General features: G+C 32.8%; 2 protein-coding genes across 2 annotated transcripts in view; one reads left to right on the forward strand and one right to left on the reverse strand.

Annotated features, from left to right (window-relative positions):
- Positions 1-3,061: 3,061 nt before the first annotated feature.
- Positions 3,062-22,308, reverse strand: part of trhde.1 (thyrotropin releasing hormone degrading enzyme, tandem duplicate 1) — a 201,909-nt gene continuing 182,662 nt past the window's right edge. Inside the window, exons 17-19 of the mRNA XM_056455543.1 lie at positions 11,018-11,158; positions 10,717-10,798; positions 3,062-8,192 (exon numbers count right to left, since the gene is read on the reverse strand). Coding sequence (XP_056311518.1) covers positions 8,049-8,192; positions 10,717-10,798; positions 11,018-11,158 — 367 coding nt within the window. The 3' untranslated portion in view covers positions 3,062-8,048. The remainder of the gene's footprint in view (positions 8,193-10,716; positions 10,799-11,017; positions 11,159-22,308) is intronic.
- Positions 18,930-21,408, forward strand: LOC130222922 (uncharacterized). The gene is made up of 6 exons (XM_056455544.1): positions 18,930-19,205; positions 19,333-19,450; positions 19,601-19,705; positions 19,835-19,999; positions 20,161-20,343; positions 20,915-21,408. The coding sequence occupies exons 1-6, from the start codon at positions 19,125-19,127 to the stop codon at positions 21,136-21,138; spliced, it is 876 nt and encodes a 291-aa protein (XP_056311519.1). The 5' UTR covers positions 18,930-19,124; the 3' UTR covers positions 21,139-21,408.

Consider the following 22,308-nt stretch of genomic DNA (forward strand, 5'->3'; position numbering starts at 1 on the left):
AGATAAATGGATTTAAAAGCAGAGAGGACATTTCGTGGGCCAGTTGCACAAACTGAAACAGAAGGAAATTAAAACAAAACAAAACTATAGGTTAGTCATTTCTTGTAAAAATGCACTCTCAGTAACTTAATAATGTAATTTTTTCAGCCCATTTCTAAACATAATAGTTTTAATAACTCATCTCTAATAACTGATTTATTTTATCTTTGCCATGATGACAGCAAAATATATTTTACTAGATATTTTTCAAGACACTTCTATACAGCTTAAAGTGACATTTAAAGGCTTAAAGGGGCTGGGCTAATAATTTTGTCCTTAAGTGGCTTAAAAATTTTAAATTTCATTCTAGCCGAAATAAAACAATTAAGACTTTCTCCAGAAGAAAAAATATTATCAGACATACTGTGAAAATGTCTTTATTCTGTTTAAAATGATTTGAGAAATACTTAAAAAAGAAGAAAAAATTCAAAGGGGGGCTAATAATTCTGACTTCAACTCTATACATATATTTCCATTAAATCTCTGATATTTGTGCCTTCTCTAAAAATGGGTGCACTTTTTTTAATGCATCCTTTAACTATTCATTTACCTATACTGAGTACTTACTATTTAATATTATTTAACTACTTTCTATGTGCATTGAATTGAGGCTTATGTTGAGTTGCATGTTCTTGCACCTTCAAATCTTAAAATAAAGGATTACCCAAAAAAGTAATAATGAGTTGAGTCACAATGTAATAATGTTAATAAAGTGTTGAGTAAGAAAAGATACATTTTCATTTAGGTGCGGCTTATATTGCCACAGGGAAAATCCTTTGTGAAAAAGTTTGCAGTATATATAAAGGAATAATTAAAAAACGTAAATAATGCACAGATTTTAATTAATATATCATGCTTTCAAATCCCTACTGGCATAAAATGGTGAATTTAATCTTAATAAAGAAGGCTCTTAACTTAAATGAACTTAATATTTTCAACTAAATATAACTTTAAGGATAATGAAAATAAATTTGCAATGATTCGTTGTTAAAACAAGGTCCAAATAAATTGCAGATAAGAATAATATATATAAAAATATTCAGACAACATACAATACAAATATAACTTTATTAACTTAAGAAATTTTCTTTAGTTTCAAATTTTGTAAGGATTTGCAACACGTGTTGTCAAATCAATGAAGGTGTTTTCTACATTTGCTGTATTTTTTTTACTATTTGTATGTGTTTTCTGAAGTTGCAGTGCATTAAGCTCTCTCAGGCACTGTAATTTTCAGATTTATTGCACTGTAAAAATCTGTTGCTGCTTTGCATTTTAAAGTTAAATCAAATTAACTTTTCAAATCTTTTAACTAGCATCAATTAAACTGACTTAAAATATGAAGTTACAATTTGTGTGAATTAAAAAGTAATGTTGAAAACTAACTGAAAAATTAAAAGAAGAATTAACAAAAACATATGATAGGATTGGGCATGCAGAATAAGATCGTGCAGGATATGTACTAATAGACAGCCAATATCTTAATAATAGGCAGGTAATAAGCCAATTGTTAATGGTGAGAATTGGTACTTAAACTCGTACTCAAATCTTACAAAAAGTGGCACACTTATAAAAATGGTGTTTTAAAAGGAGGGTCAAAACTATAGTAGAAAAAGAGCCTTTTACTTTTAAATGATGTTTTTGTTAATGAAAAACTATTAATGATGTTATAAGGAAACCTCCCAGAACATTATAAAATAATGCACAATTCCTTAAACCACATGTGTCAAAGCCAGTTCCTGAAGGGCCGCAGCTCTGCAGTTTAGTTCCAACCCTAATTAAACACAACTGATCAAACTAATTTAGTGCTTTAGGCTTGTTTGATACCTACAGATAGGTGTTACCTAAACATTACCTATTTTGGTAATGTTGAGGCAACTAGTGTTGACTTTCTACAAAAATCATATGATGAAATCCTTGGTTTGCAATAAATAAGATGTTCATTCATTATTTGTTTTTCATTTATTTAACAATTTAGTTTTAATTAGAAAGGCACAGTAAACGGAATACATACAGGAGGAACAACTAAAGTATGCCCCCCCCCCCTCCAAAATTGGTCTCTATTGTCCATCTTTATCCACTATCCATTTAATTTATCTTTATTAATTTAACGTTCTAACTTGCTGAATTAGTTTTTAAGTAAGACTGTCTTTTGAAAGCTCAGTTTGATATCTTTTTAAATCAAAGTACACACTAAGAAATGTCTCAAAATAGAGCCCAATGTATTATGTTTATATAAAGGAGTTTTCTGTATTATTATTATTATTATTATTATTATTATTATTATTATTATTATTATTATTATTATTATTATTATAAAATGGTGTTGTAATTTCCTGGCAAAACACCTTAAAATAGAGCCCAATGTATTATGTTAATATAAAGGAGTTTCTTGTATGATTCTTATTCTTATTATTAATAATAATATTTAGACTTTTTAAAGAAATTATGGAATTGTCAGTAAATTTAACAGAAACTGGCCTTGTAATTTCCTGTCAAAACACTATTTATTTTCCATTATTTTTACTATGTTTCACTATTTTGATTCTCCGTTACAGTAGATTTATAATATCCAACATTTTATCAGTAATTTAAATCAGTATGAATTTCAAGATGTCTTTGGTTTTTTCATGTAGCTGAGAAAAATAATCAAAACAACAGATTTGTTGTGCTAAAATTAAATAAAAGGAATGAAATAATAACAAAGAAACAATAAAATAAAATAATAATAAAATTAAATAAAAGTTGAAAACTGGACGAAGTTTGAAGAAGGAACAGAGAGATGAAAAAAAAGTTAAACCATGTATTCAGTCTAACAGAATCAAACTCTTGGAATAGGTAAATCACTGAAAAGTGGCACTTCAGAGTTTGACCTTAACCCAACCAACCTCCAAACCAACCAAAACCTTTGATGTCTGCCTCCACCGATGGAGATTTGCTATAATAGGATAAGCGTTTAAGCAGCAAAGCAAAGCTGCGGATGGAAGTATAGCTCTCAATAAAAGGCACGGCAGACAGTGATGCATTACTGTACAAAAGAATTTATTGTAAGCATTAAAATCTCTAAGCAGCTCTGCTCAAAACACAGAGGATATTATCTCTAATTTAGAAACAAAAGAGAGCTTTACGTCAAACACAACATGAAAGGAGGGAAATTAAAAAAACGACATGTTGAATCAGTCTGATATTACACAGGCGACTCACAACTTTAAAGAATCCGACTAAAAGGTTTTGTCTGGGGATTTCATTAAAGACCCCGCTAGTCGGTTAAAAGAAAAGTGGCCTATGTTCCAGATTTAATCCTCCAGAGATCCACACTGCCAAGCAGACAGAAGATACTAAGTTTACCAGGGTTGTGCACCATTCAGAATTGAACTGAGGATGGCTTGCAAATTCCAATTCAATTCCTGAATTTGAATTGAGGTAGCAAAGAGGATGAAGAATTCATAATGGAGTGAAATTCACTGTAGAGCTTTCATTTACTTCAGTTTTTTAAATACCTTTTTTTCCGGTATTTGAGAGATTTGAAAATGTGATGGAAATTTTAATACATACACAGAATATACACACAGAGGAATTTCCAATAATATAATATAATATAATATAATATAATATAATATAATATAATATAATATAATATAATATAATATAATATAATATAATATAATATAATATAATATAATATGTGAGCTTTTCTAATAAGTTTAATGGACAAAACAAATGGCCAAGTACCTTATCCTCTTCCTATTCATTCCTTTAGGCATTTACTACATAGATACTTCACATTAAGTAAATTATTATGTTTAAAATATTGGATATAGTCTAAATATTTTATTATCAATGCAAATTTCTTTAATGAAAGCAGTTGCTAAGGGAAAAGAAGCACCAAATGTGACCTTGTTTTTTACCACATAATAATTATGACAACAGAAACTGTTTTGAGAAATTTGAACATGTTACCTGCAGGTAATGTTATAATCAATTACAGCATACAATAATGAACGAAGCAACTGTGTTAATGTACTAATGAAGGATGCATCGATAAATCCACCAATAGTCGGTTTAAAAACAGATCTTATATATTATCAAGGCCGATAATATTCTGTCAATCAAAACATGGTGGAAAAATAAAGCAAATTTTAAAAGAAAAGGTTCCTTGTGTAAAATTGGGTGGCAAAGATGACGAGACATTTAGGGTTACACTGTAAGAAGGACACCTTAAAAAAGTGTGCAACCTAAGTCTGCAATGTCTGCACTGCAAAAATTTCACATTTAACACAACATGTTTGTTCTTGATTAGCAAATTTGTGTCTAAAAATCATTGAATTTTTATAATTAAGTCCATTTAAAATATGAATTAATACAAATTGATTAGTTAAAAATCTCTGTTTAATTTGAGCAACGCATGTTCTGTTTATGATTGAAACCACTAACTTTGGAAAAAAGCTTGTTGAGATAATAAAGTTAGGAATTTTCATTTCTTTCAAATCATGTCATTGATTAACATTATTTCAAGGCAGAACTACTACATTTTTGGTCTCAGCAGATATCACTCTAGATGATCAACTAGTATTGCTGAGAAATTCAGTATCGGTGCATATCTAATAATGTTTTTAATGTTTAAAAAACAATTTATAACTACATTAGAAACATAAACCAGCAAATTTGCATTTATATGAAAATGGAAAGTGAATCCATGATACCACATGGACCCCATGATACTGTACCACATGGACCCCTTGATATCATGTTATCAACTGTTGCTTTTAAAAACAGTTATTATAGTGTAATAACCAGCCTGATCTCACGAGGAAACATAGCTATTTTACTAGTTAGTTTAGTACCTAATTTTTACGTTTTCAGTCGTACAAAAATGTATGATTTTAAAAGGGTGACACCAAACCCCACCCCTAAACCTAACCATCATTGGGGCATAAGCATTGAAATGAAGGTTCACAATTGTTCTCATAAAAAAAGATAGATACTTGTTGGACAACTCCTTCCCTATTGAAATATCTATGAAAATAAATATTACTGGAAAAGCAAAGTGATTTTATGAATAATTTCCATATTAAAACACGAATCATCAATTAAAAGCATATGCAACTCATAAACATTAACTATTAAGTTCTATAATACAAAACAACTGGTAAAACAAAACTATAAGTATTGTAAATTAAACATTTAAGGTATTTCTAATAAACATAATAAGTATTTTCAGATAAATACATTTTCATTATTGATGTCCTTGATGAAGGTTGATGAAACCTTTTAGCGTTTGCTTTCCACTACGCACGTGAGCTGGCAAAAGTCCTGCATATGCAGACAATAAGTGTTCATGCAGACTTTCTACTTTTGTAAAACTAACATTGTGCATATCTCATTACAATACTTGTGTATAATTCGATTTGTATTTTAAAATTGAGTAAATTAAATGAACTTTAAGGGTGATTACAAAGGTATTGTGTGAAAACTGGAGAAAATAAAAAAGTTGTATATTGTACATGGGAGAATGTGTTTCTGTAATATTTTTGTGAAAAATGTTGTGAAATGTTTAGCAAACAGATCTTTTGATTAATGTTAAAGTATTTTTTATTCTTTATTGTAAATGAAAAAAGGTGCATTTACACAAATAGAAACTTTTTTTTAAAAACATTGTTTAAAAATGTATTCGATGTTTTATTTTTACTGAAAATAAATTTACGCAATTTGGATTTAGCAAAATGCCTTTAAATAGTTCTTGAAGGAACACATTTGACACTGTAACATACAAAATGTGTAGTCATTGTAGTGGTACCTTCATGGATCAGATTTGTACCTTTGATGAAGGTTTTAAAAACCAAAGGTACATTTTGGCTTTCCATGGTACAAATTATGTCCTTAAAGGTACAAACTGCAATGGTACAAATCTGTTTCTTTGTCTTAGGGTACAATTCTGTTCCATAAAAAGGTACTGCCCCAGTGACTAGGGTTTGTACCTTCTTTGGTACAATATTGTACCATTTTTCTGAGAGTGTATATTAATGTTGTGTTTGGCTTTTGTTAATCTTTTTTTGCTCTATCTTGTCCTCCACTAATTAGTTACCATGGCAATTCTTTGGTTCCACACACTTGTTCCTATTCAGTTAATAATCCCTTGCATTTAATGCTGTATTCAGGTCCTCCTAGGAAGTTTGTACTTAGAGTCGACATAATTAAGTATGACATCAAGTACCACAAGATAGCGGCGTAACTTATTTTGATAAATTACAATCAAATACAGCAGGGTTTTGAAATAATTTATCTGTAATAATACAGACAGTGGAAATAATTTGCATCAGGTGTGTTTTTAATTTATGAAGCCACATTAACCTAAATTGCACAAAAACATTAACTGTTACATTACAATCCTGTCACATTCAAAGTTATTTATTTATTTTTTGCCATGACAAGCCTGATAGATCTTACATTTATCGATTCCACCATGTTTCTCAATGACACAACTCGGGGCTTTAAGAAATGTTTTCCACTTACATTAACAGCTTTGTGAAGTACATTTAATTTGTACATATGATTTAACTGACGTGACAAGATTGCACCATAAGTCTCTCAGCTCCTTCAGTATATATAATCTGGTTCTGATAATTGTTGATTAATTAATTGTTGATTAATTAGTTTGAGTTGGTGCTACATTTCTCCTGCGATCTCCTGTTTCTTTTTTTAGATTTACTATTAAAGACTCTTATGAAATTTTATACTGTCATCATGTGTCTATATGGACACATAACAGTTCACCGATTTCATTGTATTTAATTTATGTTTGAGAAAAAGGTCTAACAGGTAATAAATTGGAATCGTTGATAAAGAATTATCTATATTTCATCTCTATCCTGTTGTTAGACTACTGAAAATCCTCTGTTGTGTCACTGTGTACTTGTATTTCCAGCCATGTTCTTCAATTCTGAATTTTGCCCAAACCTTAGTCAAATATATATGATAATTCGCCAGTTTTATATCCAATTCAGTTGGCCATATACATTATTTTTGGCTGAGTACAATGCAGTTGAGTAAATATTGTACAAATGAGTTAGTTTTTGTATATAATCTGACATTTTCTTGTGCATTCATGTTCATGTAAAGAAAAAGATAAACATAAAACAATGGAAACCTTATAATTAGTCTCCATGAGGAGCATCCATTCAGAACCTCACAACGATAATACATCTCAGCACTGCATTAACTGACCTCAGTCCAGTCAATCAATGAATTATACATGAAAATATTGATACACTGATTATTTTTTCCACTCAAACAAACATACCATATTCAAGGACAAACCCTCCAAAACAGGAGAGCCAACGGTAACACCATGAGAATGCAAATGATCCAGGACACCAGTGGGTGAAACCATCACTGGTTCAAGCACGACTTAAAGACTCCCTCTTCTGACGGCCGTCGAGTGGCGTCGCTTGACCAAACAATATGCGTCATATTCTGTACAAGACATCAAATTCAGTCATCGCTCCCCTTTATGGCTTTAGAGAGAGAAAAGGCTACATGAATGTTTCTCTTCTTTGTCCTCCTCGTCCTCTTCCAATCATAGCACTGATTGTCACGTTGTTGTGCTTAATCTAAATTGTGTTTTTATATATACCGAAGAGCAATCTCTGTGTACCGCCGTCCGCTCTTCAAAACAAATTCGATATTCTTAGGACTCGGAAAAAGGTCAAACTTCAGAATGACTTGGAAGAAGGAAATGACTTTCATGCAAAATACGAGGGGGGAAACTGAATGTAAATCATCTGTCGCTGCTGACGCCACCATGCAATTTCCGATGTTGATTCCTTCGGGTTTTTATCTGTCATTTCTTGCATCCTGGATTGCGAGGGCCTTCAAAAATAGCAGGGAAATTAAAGCTCATTTTCATTGTCTGGAATAGGTTTTTGATTTTTGTTTTTTTAAACGCTTAAATCTCCCTACGTCGCTGGCCATGAGTTTCCATGCTAATTGAACGCTCCATGCGAAATGTTGCATTATCCATCGGGAGCTTTCCGCAGCCATTGGTAAAACTGTTCCTGGAACAGGATGTGCCATTTTACATTGGCTTGAACGATCTCGACGGCTCGAGCGAACGCAGGCGCCGACTCTCCTCCGCTGGTCAGGATGAACTCTTTCAGCTGAGGAGAAGATAAACAATTCTCATTAACATTATCATATGTATCAGAGATTGTGTGTTTATGTTTGTAAGTGGCACCTTCGTCTCTGACTGATAAACAGCGTCAGAATATACGACGCATTTACATGCAAATGCCTGATGTGTAATTTAGCAGATAACAATGATGTTTATGATAATGAGGTGTGGGAATGCATTGAAGTAAACAGAATTATCGGTGTTGTTGATTGTCTGGAAAGAAAGGGCATTTGGGTGTCTGTGGAAAAAAAACTATAACACAGTTTAAACCTCATCAAAATCTCCATTTCCCAAATCGCCACCTTGAAGTTATAGGGTGCTGTCTGCATTCTGAAAGATTTGAGATATTCAGCTTTAAAGTTTTTCTATTTAATAAGGCAAAAAAAGAGTAAGGGAACAAGTATACATGAAAATGACAGAGATACTTAATGCACTGTTAATTTACAATATTTAAATACTCTCAAATGTTTAAATGGGGATTTTTGGAGCACTTCAGATCATTCTTAAAAGTAATATCACTTTCCACTTAGAATTATAAGGTAATATGAATTACAAGGTTATATCTTGCATGTCTTGTAACAATGTGTTTCTATGATTACTTAGGTCATATATTGGTATAAATCCATTTATTTCTTATTCAATTTAAGACAAAGTTATGGCAAATACATTTTGTCCACAGCAGATGCGAGTAAGCAGGAAAGAATTCAAATGGGTAATTAAAATGGCTTAATATTCTACAAGTCAGACATTTTAAGCCTTTAAAAACTGCAAGAAAACAGACAATGATTCAGTCAAGTATTTTCACACTGAAGACTTACTAACTACACTATTTACAGTTGTGAGTTGCATTATGGGACCTTGATCTCTGCTCTGTCAACTTCTGATGTTGAAAATTTAACTCTGCAGTTTAACAAAGGGACTTTTATTGACATTTTAGTAGTTTGAGACAAGATAAGAAATAATATATAGAGAACACGTTTGTAAAATAACAGAAAGCGTACTGGCTGCTTATTATCAGGTTTTTGCAGCATGATATACAATACCAACCCAGACAATATATCACTTCAAACTATTAAAAATGTTCATAAAAGTCACTTTTTCAAACTTTTCAAGGTTTAAAGTTGTTGGAACAAAGATAACGGTTCCATGATGCAATTCAAAAGCCTGAATAAGAGAAAAAAAACATAAAAAATATGAAAAAGAAACTATCAATTTACAGATATTTTTTACAGTGTGTATATATAATTAAACATCACATATATTCACACACACAGACACACACCATCATAGCGTATAAAGAGTTTATTTGCGACAATGGATACCTCAATCTTTCAAAACATTTTAACTTAACTAAAAAATTAGTAATCTGTTCTTACAAATAAACTCTTCATTTACACACACACACATACGTATATGTAGCAATAGTTTTAAGAATGAATTTCACGTAATTTCATAAAACGTCTGACACTATGACACTATCATTACTTTTTTAAAGGGTGAGATGTTTATGAGCTCTGCATTTAAAGATGTTGATCATATCAATAGTGCTGCATATTTTGGTTCACATTCTTATATAAAAATTAATTATTTTCATTTTTCGACCCAACAATATAATACTCTCTATCTGCTAATGTATTTAGATAGACGGAACATGCATTTATACATAGACTTAATAGCACTCATCTTGGACTCTGAGAAAATTCTGACTGGTCCTATGGTGTGCAGTGAAAATTGCTCACTGGCTTAGGAGTCATTAAGGAATTTGCAGATAAAATCATTTTGATTTCTATTAAATGTTTTTTTTTTTTATGAACATGTAAGAGAACGTAAATTGGGAATATAAGCAAGTTTTCACAGAATGTGAGAAACTTGATTTTGGCAAAAACATTACATACAGTAGAACCTTATAATTCTAAAATGAAAAAATTAATGTTATGAATATGGTTCACAGTTCATCATGTCATGAGGTATATATATTAAATACATCTACTGAAAGCTTTTGTTTTGCTCATATAATCTTTCAAAAGAAAAAAAATTGCTCAAATCATGAAGCTGATTGTAGTGAATCTGTGGATGAAGTGCTCTGGCAGCAGCTGATTGTCAATGACAGTATTCTAATGCTCTGCTTAAGAAAACAATGATGGGGTTCATATTATCTTTGTATGAATGATAAATTGTGGAAGGCAAAGTCAGCGGGATGAGAAAGTGCTGGAGTGAGAAGCATCAGCAGTCTGTTTCCTCTGGGACTGAAGCTGAATGAATTTGAATAAGTGAATATGTGTTACATTACCTCTAATAATGATAGGAAGTTACAATGAGGAAATAACACAACTTAACAGTCCATGGCACATTTCTGCAGTCATCAAACTGTACTTTTGCTCATTTTCTCAACTTCAACAATCTGCTGACCAAAGTTATTTATAAGTATTAATGTCCCATGAAGATTTGTCAATAGCTCATTAGTGTTTTTAGTTAATTTGCCTCAGGATGGAGTATAAATCCAGACTCACCTCATTCAATTCGGCCTCAGTATTGAGAAACTCTGTCACACCGCTGATTAATTTTGAGTTCATAAATAAAGCTTCTCCATACCTGCAATTGAGAAAGTCTTTTATTAAAAACATCTGAGAACATTTTATTCAGCCAAACAGTAAACAAACACCAATAGATGCGTTCTGGTACTCCAACAACAAACATGAAATAACATTCACCAATAAATATCTTATGAGAGTGTGGATGCAAAATTCATATCAGGGACTGAAAGGAAGGTTAAATTCACTGATAAGCAGGGATGAATAGAACTGCATTCACCTGGAGTTTAAAATGTCCCACTTCTCTCTGAAATATCTCCATGCTAAATGTCTTCCCAGTGGATTGCGGGCCACGTGTATGATGACATCAATTACATCCTGATCCGGCACCAGGTCTGACGTGAGGGACAGATTCAGGAGCCTGCGGAAAACAAAACAATCAAGAGCATGATGTGGACTTCAAAACTTTGTACAAAAGAAAAAGCGTTTGTTTAAATGCCATATTATGGTAATTTAAAGGTTTATAATTTCGTTATGGAGATCTTCTGCAATAGATTTACATGCATCCGAGGTCAAAATTTCTTTTTTCTCATACTTTATTAACATTGATAATTCCGAAAAGAGGATTTAAAATTGAAAAAATCTGTCAATCACACTTTATTTTAAAGTACATTACTTGCTATTAGCAAACCATTAACTATGACTTTTAGCTCAGCAAACTCCTAATTTGCTGCTTCAAGGGAGCATTCATTCACAACAAGGGTTGACCAAAGTGCTGTACATGCGATGTGAGTTTAAGTTTGAAAGTGGAGAGTGATGACAACATTCGAATAGATATCGGTAAGTTGTTTCAGTGTTGTGGGCAAACGTGCGGTCTCTACAATGTGGAGTGGGTTTCACGCACCAGCCAACAACAATCTCTTTGGAAAAGATATTCCAGTCTCAGAACCTGTTTCTGCCAGTGAGTGAGTGGGGCAAAAACAACTGTAGTAGACTTTTTTGATGCACATGCACTGGACACATTTCACCCAATGTACTTCTTGTGCTCAAATAAATCACTCATACTATACGTTTCTGTCTATTATTTTACTATTAGAAAAAAGAAGTGGTATGTGAAATTACCAAAATAGTTGTTAGAAACCTTCAGCACATATGTTCATCAGACTGCTTCTCCACAAACAAGGAGAGGGAGAAAATCACAAGACATCGTCTGAGAAAAATAATTCAAAAAATGTAATTTTGAGTGATATCGCCATCAAATTTAAAATATATACTCATGAGATTTGTGGCTTTTGACCTATTACTTTTCTGTGTTGCTCCAGGACTAATGTCATGGATTTGTTTAGTGCGATGCATTTTTTTTTACATTACTTAAGCATCTATAATTAAGCATCTTTTTTCATTTTGAGCATTTTGTACTCTAATTTTAAAAAGTGTCTTCTTTCTAAAGATGCACGAACTGTGAATTTAGACCAAATTATTCAGCAACTGTTACTGTTTTACGTAGTTTGGGAAGGTCATTTTTGAGAAAGTGCCTCTGGCGGTGATGGAGAGAAGGACACTTATATAGCCTCCGAAAACATTGTGCAGAAATCTCATTTTGCATGCTATCTTCATCAAATTTGAAATATAAACTCATGAGACACTTGGCTTTCAAGGCTTTTCTAGGTTATTACATTAATATTTAATTACATTAAATATTAAATAATACAATAATATAATTAATTACATTTTTCTGTGCATGAAACTTTCCAGATGGACCACAGTAAAGCATCTTTTTTCAGATGATACCTAATTTTTGCTTGTAGTTCACTGGGGTCAAGAACTGTTACTATATAAAGTTAGGTAGGTGTAAACACCCAAAAATGAGTGCTGGTTAACTTTGATTTGCAAACAGACAGCAACCCAAAGCTGCAAGATTTAAGAGACTTGAGTGGAGTGTACAAATGGTGCGATGGTGACCATGTAGACCTTTAAAAACAAAAACAAAATTTTTAAACTTGACTTTGAGCTTCACTGGTAACCATTAGAGGGAGGTTAAGACAGATGCTTATTAATATTTATTAAGGTAGTAGTTGTTAGGTAGGATTAGGGATGAACAATCATGCAGAATATATACTATATAAGTACTAATAAACAGCCATTATCTTAATAATGGACATGTAATAAGCCACTAGATAATAGTGAGAATTGCCACTTGAAAATATAGAGCTTTTATATTCCACATAGGGCACTTTATAGTTGAAATGGGTTCACTCAAGCAAACAATGATTCTTTTTAGATCTGTTCACTAAGGGTGCTTTCACACTTGGTTCAATTGCCTGGATCGAACCTGATTGTCTCCCTTGCCACCTTCTTGGCTGGTTCTGTCTTTTTTCCTTCTGAATCCTGGTACGCTTGCGTCATCAAGCTGCTGTTTTGTGTACAGCTGTTGCTAGATGATGGCTATAAAAGCAAAGCTTTTGTTACCAAAACCAAAATACAGAGAGCCACTTGCATCTACTTGCCACAAAAAATTATATTTTATCACTGTTTGCACTGGCTCAGTCCCGCTTGTCACCAAGGTAGGTGATACACAGACATACACACAAAGGAACATTATGAAAACTAAAGTTTGTTGTACAGTTACCAGTTCACTTCTGTTATTTGGTATGATCGCATTCATATCAGAAGTGAATCATACCAGAGTTGGCATGAACCGTACCCCAGACCACCTCTTTCAGGCTGACTTGGGTATGGTTTAGAACCCACGTTCAGAAGACACATGCACACTAGCTAAATGTACCATAATTTGATGTCAAACGAATCCGGGTGCGGACCAAAAGTGCCAGTGTGAAAGCACCCTAAGTGAAGATTCGCAAAGTAATTTCAAGAGGAGCATGTGATATGATTGATCGCGGCTGGTCTCTCATGTGTAATCATTAGAAAACCAATCGAATCATTCCAAACTCACTATAAACAGCCTGTCTAGCCTTACTCCCTTATCTTCGCCTTTGGAAAGAATCCCCCATCCACCCCATCTCCCTTTTTCCTCCTTTACCAGGGGGAGCTCTCGAGAACTACCTGATCTCGTACTCCCTTACATGCTCATTGACCAGGCAAGAGCCTTGGGCTCAATTATCTCCAAGCTCAGGGGACAGTAGGCCAAACCTGTTAATAGCATCAAGCAATATCTAAGTGTGAACTCTTGAAATGCTTCTTTAGGAAATACCCCCCCCCCCCCCCCCCCCAAAAAAAAAGGTTATATAGTATGTCTCTACTGCTGAACTACATTCTAAACTCTCATCTTCTCATAAACAACAAAGTGAAGATAATATGTAAGAAGCATATTCATTTGCAGCTTCAATGATTATAGTGCAATCTTCTCGTGATGAGGGTCAAAGTATGCTGTTTGTGAGCAGCCAAAAACATAGCCTAGGATTATGCAAATGTGTTACAAATCTACATAGATCAGTTACATAACTATAATTAAAATGCTGACAACTAGTTTTGCCAGTTGGGTTATGTTACTTTAATTTACGAGGCAATAATTACAACCCAGGCTCATTAGAAAAACGTAGGCCTGACTACATTTCTAGAGAACCAGATATACGTACAAATAGGTACGCTTCCCTGCACTTTTTTAAAAATAACATCCGCTAGAGGCGCTAACTCGTTTTAAAATGCCTCCGCTTTAGATCATGCGTGTTTATTAAAAATAAAAACAAGGAAATTAAGGTTCGATCTTCTCTGTGCACGCTCGTTTTAATGTGAATTAAGTGAGTGAGGAAAGACGTGTGGTATTTCAACATTCAACCTAGTTTGCTGGGATATACTCGGGATATAAACCACCGTGCCATGTTAGTTACGTACCAAACAGCACAAAATTATTATTGAACAGCGATAAAATATTACTTTGTATGTGCATCTTTTGTTCGTTTCTCACATTAACGGGAATGACAACGTAAATGTAAGTCCATCGTATTTAAAATAATACGAGGAAAGCACGAAGAAATAATTTAGATAAAACGTAGCAAAGTTACATTTCAGTCAGGTGGTTTTATGTACTCCTGAAACGTACAAGATTTCTAGCAGATACTCGCTTCAAATGGTGAACAAAATATGATTTGTACGAGCAAAAAATTGACACGCTCATTTTTTCAAATGTTCTTCTTAACAAATGTGTTATATTTTAATTTGCCTGTTTCATTTGTTCTTTCATTTACAACGACAATTCAAGACTATTTTGAGCGATTAAAAGCACAACGTTTTCAGTCTAACAAATTAATAACTGTTTTATTTCGACTTGATTTAAATTTTGTCATATATTTGAAAAAAAAAAAAGTTAAATTGTGAGAGTAACCTATATGTAATACCTTATTATTAGACGGGTTTACTCCATAACACGCTTGTTTTATTTATATATATATATATATATATATATATATATATATATATATATATATATATATATATATATATATATATATATATATATATATATATATTTGCTTGTTTCGTTTTCTTGGCACTTTTAATTTATTTAAGGACAGCGGTGATCTGTTTAGACGATGACGTATATATCGTGCGTCGAACAGCTGGATATTGCAGAAGCAGCGTGATCATTCAGGTAACCGTCATGTACTGTATAACGTTACACTGCTTTAAAATATATTATTATGCATGCCTCTGTGTTAGCTAGGTTTTATTAGTGTAATTATATTGTGAGTGATGTATAGAAATCATTTGATGTGCACTATCAAAGACAACCAAGTACTTATCAAAATAACCGTGCATATCAAGCAAATATAATATGCCGTAAATCATAGTATTGATTTTATTGCAGTTACATACTGTAGAAATATGCAAAATAATTACATGTGTTAGTAATTTTTCTGCAAAAAAAGTTTATTATGCCACTGTAGGGTGTCTGAAGGAAATACAATTTGCTCTTCAAAGCATTCTGTTGTATTTGTAGTTATAACCCAATTTAATATCTATGTGACAAAGAGTCTAATTTCACTATAGTCTGTCTTTGCCTACATGAGCCAGGTTTTTACTGTGAAAGTATATTCGATAATTTATGACTTAGAACTGTAAAATAGGATCTATCAAGACTAATATTTTATATAATCTGTGCATACATACTGTAAATAGTATCTTGGCTTTTTGTATTTCTAGGAATGCTTCAAAGTAAAAAAAACTATTAGGATAATGGCCACCAATGATGATCATACCACCACAGAAGACATGGAAAGGGAATTACAGCTCGACATTGATGAAATAACATCTGATTTGCAAGAGTTACAGGTATGAATATGTTTCACAAACGTCTTACACAATATACTTAGTATCATTGTTATTAGAGTTTTTTTTTTTCTTGTTATGCACTGTTATGGTTAGGAGGAGACCGCTCCTAAACCGAGGCCTAAAAAGAAAAAGAAAGCTGTTCCAATTATTAGATGGAAAAAAAGAGACAAAAAAGGTCTCCTGGAGTATACAAAAACAGAACCCAAACGAGGAAGACGAGGCAAGTGATAATATAATAAATTTTTTTCATAAATTTCCTGTCTTCACAAACCTTTATCACCATCTTTACAGATAAATCCAGAGCTTCAACGGACAAAACATCAAGTGATGGAACTATGATTGATCCTGGTAAACCATATTTGTAAATATAGTAGTAAACAATAAATAAATCTAATGTATATATTTTTTAATCAAAAAATGTTTTTTTTTTATACAGCAACTTCAAGTGGCACTGAGTGTTCAGTAAATGATTTTCCTGCAGATATGGGAACCCATGCGCAGCGTGCCATTGGTAAGTTACAAAATAATTTCTATCTTGTCAGAAGTTTCCTAAATGTTGGACATTTAAAACACTGTACACTAAGGACATTCACATTTTTGTTTTCTTAATATGGCATTTTTGTCTTTTAAGATATACAGTTACAGGAACTGAGTCAAGCGCTTATCTCAGACAAAAGTGTGTCTGCGTCTCACAATTGGACTTTAAGACAAGTATTATCTGAAAGCCATTGGTTACAAGCAAGACAAACCCTCTTGGACTACTCCCTAACATCAGAGATGGTAGAGTGCTTAAATTGTGATCACTGCAGAGCCAAAGCAGCAGTAATAAGGTGCAAGGACTGTTTGCCAAAACCACATTACTGCAGCAGCTGTGATGTGTCAGCTCACCAACACTATACTCTGCATAACAGAGAGTGTTTTTTAGAAAACTTTTTTAACCCTATTCCTCCGTCAGCCGTTGTGATAGAAATCAATGGGAAGCAAACATTATGTGAGCAAGGTAAGCAACACTTTCGTTTGGGTATATGTTTTAAGTCATGCCTTAATATTAATATGGTTTTTATATTTCTTTAGCATGTTTGTTACCCATACAAGAGCCACGAAGTATTTGTGATTGTGAGGACCAAAACTTGTCTGTTAGCACTGGTCGATTAATACAGCTCATCAACATAAATGGTTTGTACTTCTACAATTAAAATTTATCCTTTTTTGTATGTGTGTGTGTGTGTGTGTGTGTGTGTGTGTGTGTGTGTTTATATATATATATATATATATATATATATATATATATATATATATATATATATATATATATATATATATATATGCACATGTGCCTTTCATATGTGCCTATATATATATTTATTTATTTATTTTATTTTATTTTTTTTAAATGTCTGTAATTTGATTTGATTGTAGGTCGCTATGATCTCTCTTTGCCTATGTGGTGCTGCAACACTTGCCACAAATCATGGACACCTGGGCTGCTGGACCTTGCCCGAAGTGGTTACTGGCCAGGCTCTGTAACATTTCAAACAATATATCAGGTTGATCTGTTCACTTCTTTTGAGCTGTTTAAAGTCGCTGCACCAGGCCTATCACGACAAGCATTTATAAAGATGCTAGAGCAAAGGTCACAGAACTTTGGACGGGTAAAAATGCTTCAAATTACTCAAATGTTAAGAAAAAAACAGCTCTTTAGCTCCATTGATGTTTTTTTTCCCCCAACTTTTAGAATGACACTATATGTGGCAAAACATTCCAGAAGGCATTTTTGGAGTGGACATATTGTCGTCATGAGAAAGAAAAGCTCAGTGCAATTGATCACTTCTCGTGTCCTGCATGTATCCCAAATGCTGTTGCAGTGTCTGCAGATGGAAACCGCAAACTATATCGGTTTAACAAAGCCAGAGAGTAAGAGCATACTACTCACAGTAGTAATTGCAAATGGATTATGCATATTAGTTTATGCTGACCATATCATATTTTTCCTCTGTTATTAATAGAGTCGAAGAACAGCCTTTTTTTAATGGTGTTTTCATTGCCAAGGATGAGGATGTGACCAATTTTGTCAATTTTGTTCAACAAAAGACCAGCTCAGTATGCTTTTATAATTTTATTTAACTATTATTTAACAAATATAGATAATTCACTTAATACTATTGATATGTTTTCTTTAATACAGGTACAAGGAAAAGGCACATGTGGAAAATCCACTTGGGCTGCTGCCAGAGAGACTTCAAGGAAGTCTAGTGGTAAATTGGATGAGGAGGGGTTGGAAGTGGCAGTGTGCAGACACAACATTTTGTTTAAAGCCCTGAATATGAGCAGGGGTGAGATTTTTGCATACCCTATGTATTTGCAAAAGGAAATCGCCTCAAAAACAAACTGCAGATTCTTCTGCACAGACATCATGTGCCGATACTGGCCTTACTTACAAAAGGTTGCACAAGTAGTTCCAAGTCTGCAGAAGTTAACAGAGATGAAGCCATTCCTTTCTATCATGCATGCAAAAGGACACTCTACAAGTTGTGAGGTAAGTTTTTAAATGACAAATAATTGTGCTAGGTCTTGTGTATTTAATTGTGTCTGTTAAAACTTCCTTGTTTGTTTAATAGGTCCAGTGGAGTGGCAGAAATCAATCAGGAGCAGGCACTACAATAGGAGAGGAAGTTGAGCAAGTTAACAGTTTTTTATCACGTGTTGCTCTTACAACAAAATATATGAGCAAGGCTGGTAAGTGTCATGTACATAGCAATGTAGTGTGTAGACTGAACATGTGTAAAGTGAAAAATCACTGGTAGTTGACCATGTGTATGTCATTTTCTTAAGCCCACTAGAAAACATCAAGTAAAAAATTTGTGTGACTTTATCTTGAATTTTATGAGGTTGCTTTAACAACATTGATAGTGTAATGATTGGTTTATAATTGGAATATAGTCAGTGAAATAGAACTTGTGAAGTTAAGTGCTGTGATTAACAGCAACTAAGCACTGAACAAAGAAAATAGTTTTCACATTTCACGTGTGTGTGTGTGTGTGTGTGTGTGTGTGTGTGTGTGTGTGTGTGTGTGTTATTTCTGTTTAGCACGAGTGGACATGATCACACTTCATGCAAAAGGATGGAATCAGCTGAAAAAGAAAAGCCTCCACGTGTACTTGTCTCAGCGATACTTAAAGGTATATGAATTCAAAATGCTGTTGTTTTAAACTGAAGTTTTTAACTTTAATATAACATTTATTTTTAAATGGTCTTTCCCAATGAAGTGTATATTTCCTATAAGTGTAAAATAATTGTATGTTTAAGACTGTGCAAAAGACGAAAGAGGCCAAAGAAGATATTGAGGCTGTGAAAGCAAGCCTGGCCAGGTCAAATGAGGAGCTGCAGCAATGGGTCTGTGATGTCAAGCAGTGGGCAACTCAAGGTGCATGTTCATTTTTGCTTTCTGTCTTTGTATAGTATAATATTTGAAATTATTTAAAACTGGAACAAAATGTTCTTTCTTCCTTGAATTGTATGTTTTGAATGTCCAGTTTAAGTAGTTTAATATGCTTTTTTATTTTCATTTAAACAGTTCCTGATGGCAACAGAATGAATGATTCCGTGGGTTTGCAGAATTTGATCGAAGGGCTGTATGTTGGCATTCAGCAGAAAAAGAGAGATTTGTACCGCATGACGGGTAAATAAAATGTTTTAAATATCTAATTTTTGTTTAGATCATCACAATTAGTTCTGTTGTTTTTAAAGGGATATTACTAAAATATAATTACTACTTCTGTCAATTTTTATTTCTTGGTACATGTACCAGATCGCAACAAGCAACGGCATAAAATAAGACGCCGAATAGTAGAAGAGAAGAAGAAATTATCTGATGCTGTTTGTCAGTATAATTCTCTGGAAAGCTCAACAACAGCTTTGAAGTCTGTCGATGAATTGCTTGCTGCAGAAAGACCGATCTGGCCATGGGAATGTGGTAATCTATATTTTAACTATATATATATATATATATATATATATATATATATATATATATATATATATATATTTTTTTTTTTTTTTTTTTTTTTTTTTTTTTATTATTAATATTATTTTTTATTTATTTATTTATTTTTTAAGCTCACTTTTTTGTTTCAGTTGATGATTCATCATTGGGCCTGAAAAAGTCGGTGTTTGACAAACTGATGCAGTTGGACAGACTCGAGGAAGAAGAGGCTATACTTGTTGAAGAAATGAAAAGGCACTGGAATCAAATCTGCAGAACTATAAAAAATGTAAACGATCAGGCTGATGCATTGTCGGATAGCCTGTCCACCAAAAGTAAGTGTTTTTTCTTTTTTCCCCAAATTAATCTATTTTAATGATGATGAATAGTTGTGCTGCTCTTTTAGGTTCTATTGAAAACAATTGACATGCTCTGCTAATTTATTGTTTAGATATTCATTGTTAAGCTTCTTACTGGACCATTTTTATCATTTATTTACACCACTTTAACATATCTATTAAGGTTAGACATTTGCTTTTGAAAAGAGTTTTCAAACAACTTTAATGCTGTACATGTGGATGTATTATGTTGACACAAAAAAAGCTTACTGGGGTGTTTTAAAATTGTTTTTTGTATAGAAAAGTCATACGGTAACAGCGCTATCATGTATCTTATGTCTTGCTAATAGCAAAAGTTTCAAAATAAATAAATTCACTGTTTTAGAAGTCTACTCAATTATGATAATTTCCACTTCTTCTGTGAACACTGGAAACATGAAATAAATCCCTGCCTGAGATATTCTATGCAATTTTAAATTTCTATTATTGTATGCTTTTGATGATTCTAAAATTGTATGCTGATTTGATCTAATGTATTAATTTTATGTTTATGAATTTATTATTTCAGCCTATCCACCAGGACTTTCAGAGTCAGCATACTGTGGGTTGCTGTCTGTTCTTCTGAGGCAGCTCCATGAACTTAAGGCAGAAAAAGAAGCGGTGAAGGAGACATACCACAAAATAGTGACTGGATGGGATGGCTTGCCTGCTCTTGAAGAGGACGAGGACTGCTATGAAAGCCAATCAGTTGACTCAAGTGACTCGTGTGATTCAACATGTGACAAAGACTGACTGAGTGTGTGTGTGTGTGTGTGTGTGTGTGTGTGTGTGTCTGTGTGTCTGTGTGTCTGTGTGTGTGCGTGTGCGCGTGTGTGTGTGTGTGTGTCTGTGTGTGTGCGTGTGTGTGTAACTGTGACCTTTTCTAATCTGGTGGCTTAAATTTTTAACTGTTCATTTTTTCATTATTAAGTGTTAGTTAAATAGGTATTAGCAGTAAAATCTTAAGTACCCTTTTGAAGTAATTTTATTCATTTTAAAACCAATATGTGTGTCATATAATGTTCATGATTGTTTTTGATTATCTTATGTGTACAGTAGTCATAATTTTGAAGTGGATTAAAGCCTTTAATCAAAGTTCTAAAAATTATAAACACATTCATTCATTTATTTATCATTATATTTTTTGTGATTCATTTAAAATGTTTACTCTGGTGTATTGTAATTCTGCATAAGTGTTATATACCTGCAATCCATACTGTCCGGCTGCAAAGTTTGCACAAATGAATTGCAGGATCTGTACAGTTATTTTTATGGTACTGTGACAATAAAGTTATTATACTTTAAATTGTTGATATGTCGTTTGTATGTCAATTATGCAGCAGGGTGCTTAATAACCATTGTGAAGAGAGATGAAAAAGATTGATCGGGTAATGGACAAGCAAGCAAACAGGAAGAAGATCAGAATAGGTTTGATGTTATTTAAAAGTAAATAAATCTATTTAATTTTTAAGCGTAAGCGACTTGGCAAATCATTTTTATTCAATAATTTTTATATGATATATGTAAAAATATATGTTTACATTGATTAACTTCGGACAAAAATGTTTTGGACAAAAAGGGATGCTTGCGTATACTTACTGATGTGTGCTAATTGTGCTATTTTTAGAAGCAAAAGAGATGAAATGTGCATTACAGAATATTGAAAAGGGCCATATTGCTACAAACAGCTAATACTTGATGTATCGAAATATAGTACAACATAAATCTTAAACAGCATAAAAAAGGAAGCAGATTGCTGATGCCCAGCATAAGACACAATATGACATACAGTTTAAATCAGAATTATTAGGCCCCTGTTTATTTTCCCCAATTTCTGTTTAATGGAAAGATTTTTTTCAACACATTTCTAAACATAATAGTTTTAATAACTCATTTCTAATAACTGATTTATTTTATCTTTGC

Source organism: Danio aesculapii, chromosome 4 (genome assembly GCF_903798145.1).
Source record: "Danio aesculapii chromosome 4, fDanAes4.1, whole genome shotgun sequence".
Classification (NCBI taxonomy): domain Eukaryota; kingdom Metazoa; phylum Chordata; class Actinopteri; order Cypriniformes; family Danionidae; genus Danio; species Danio aesculapii.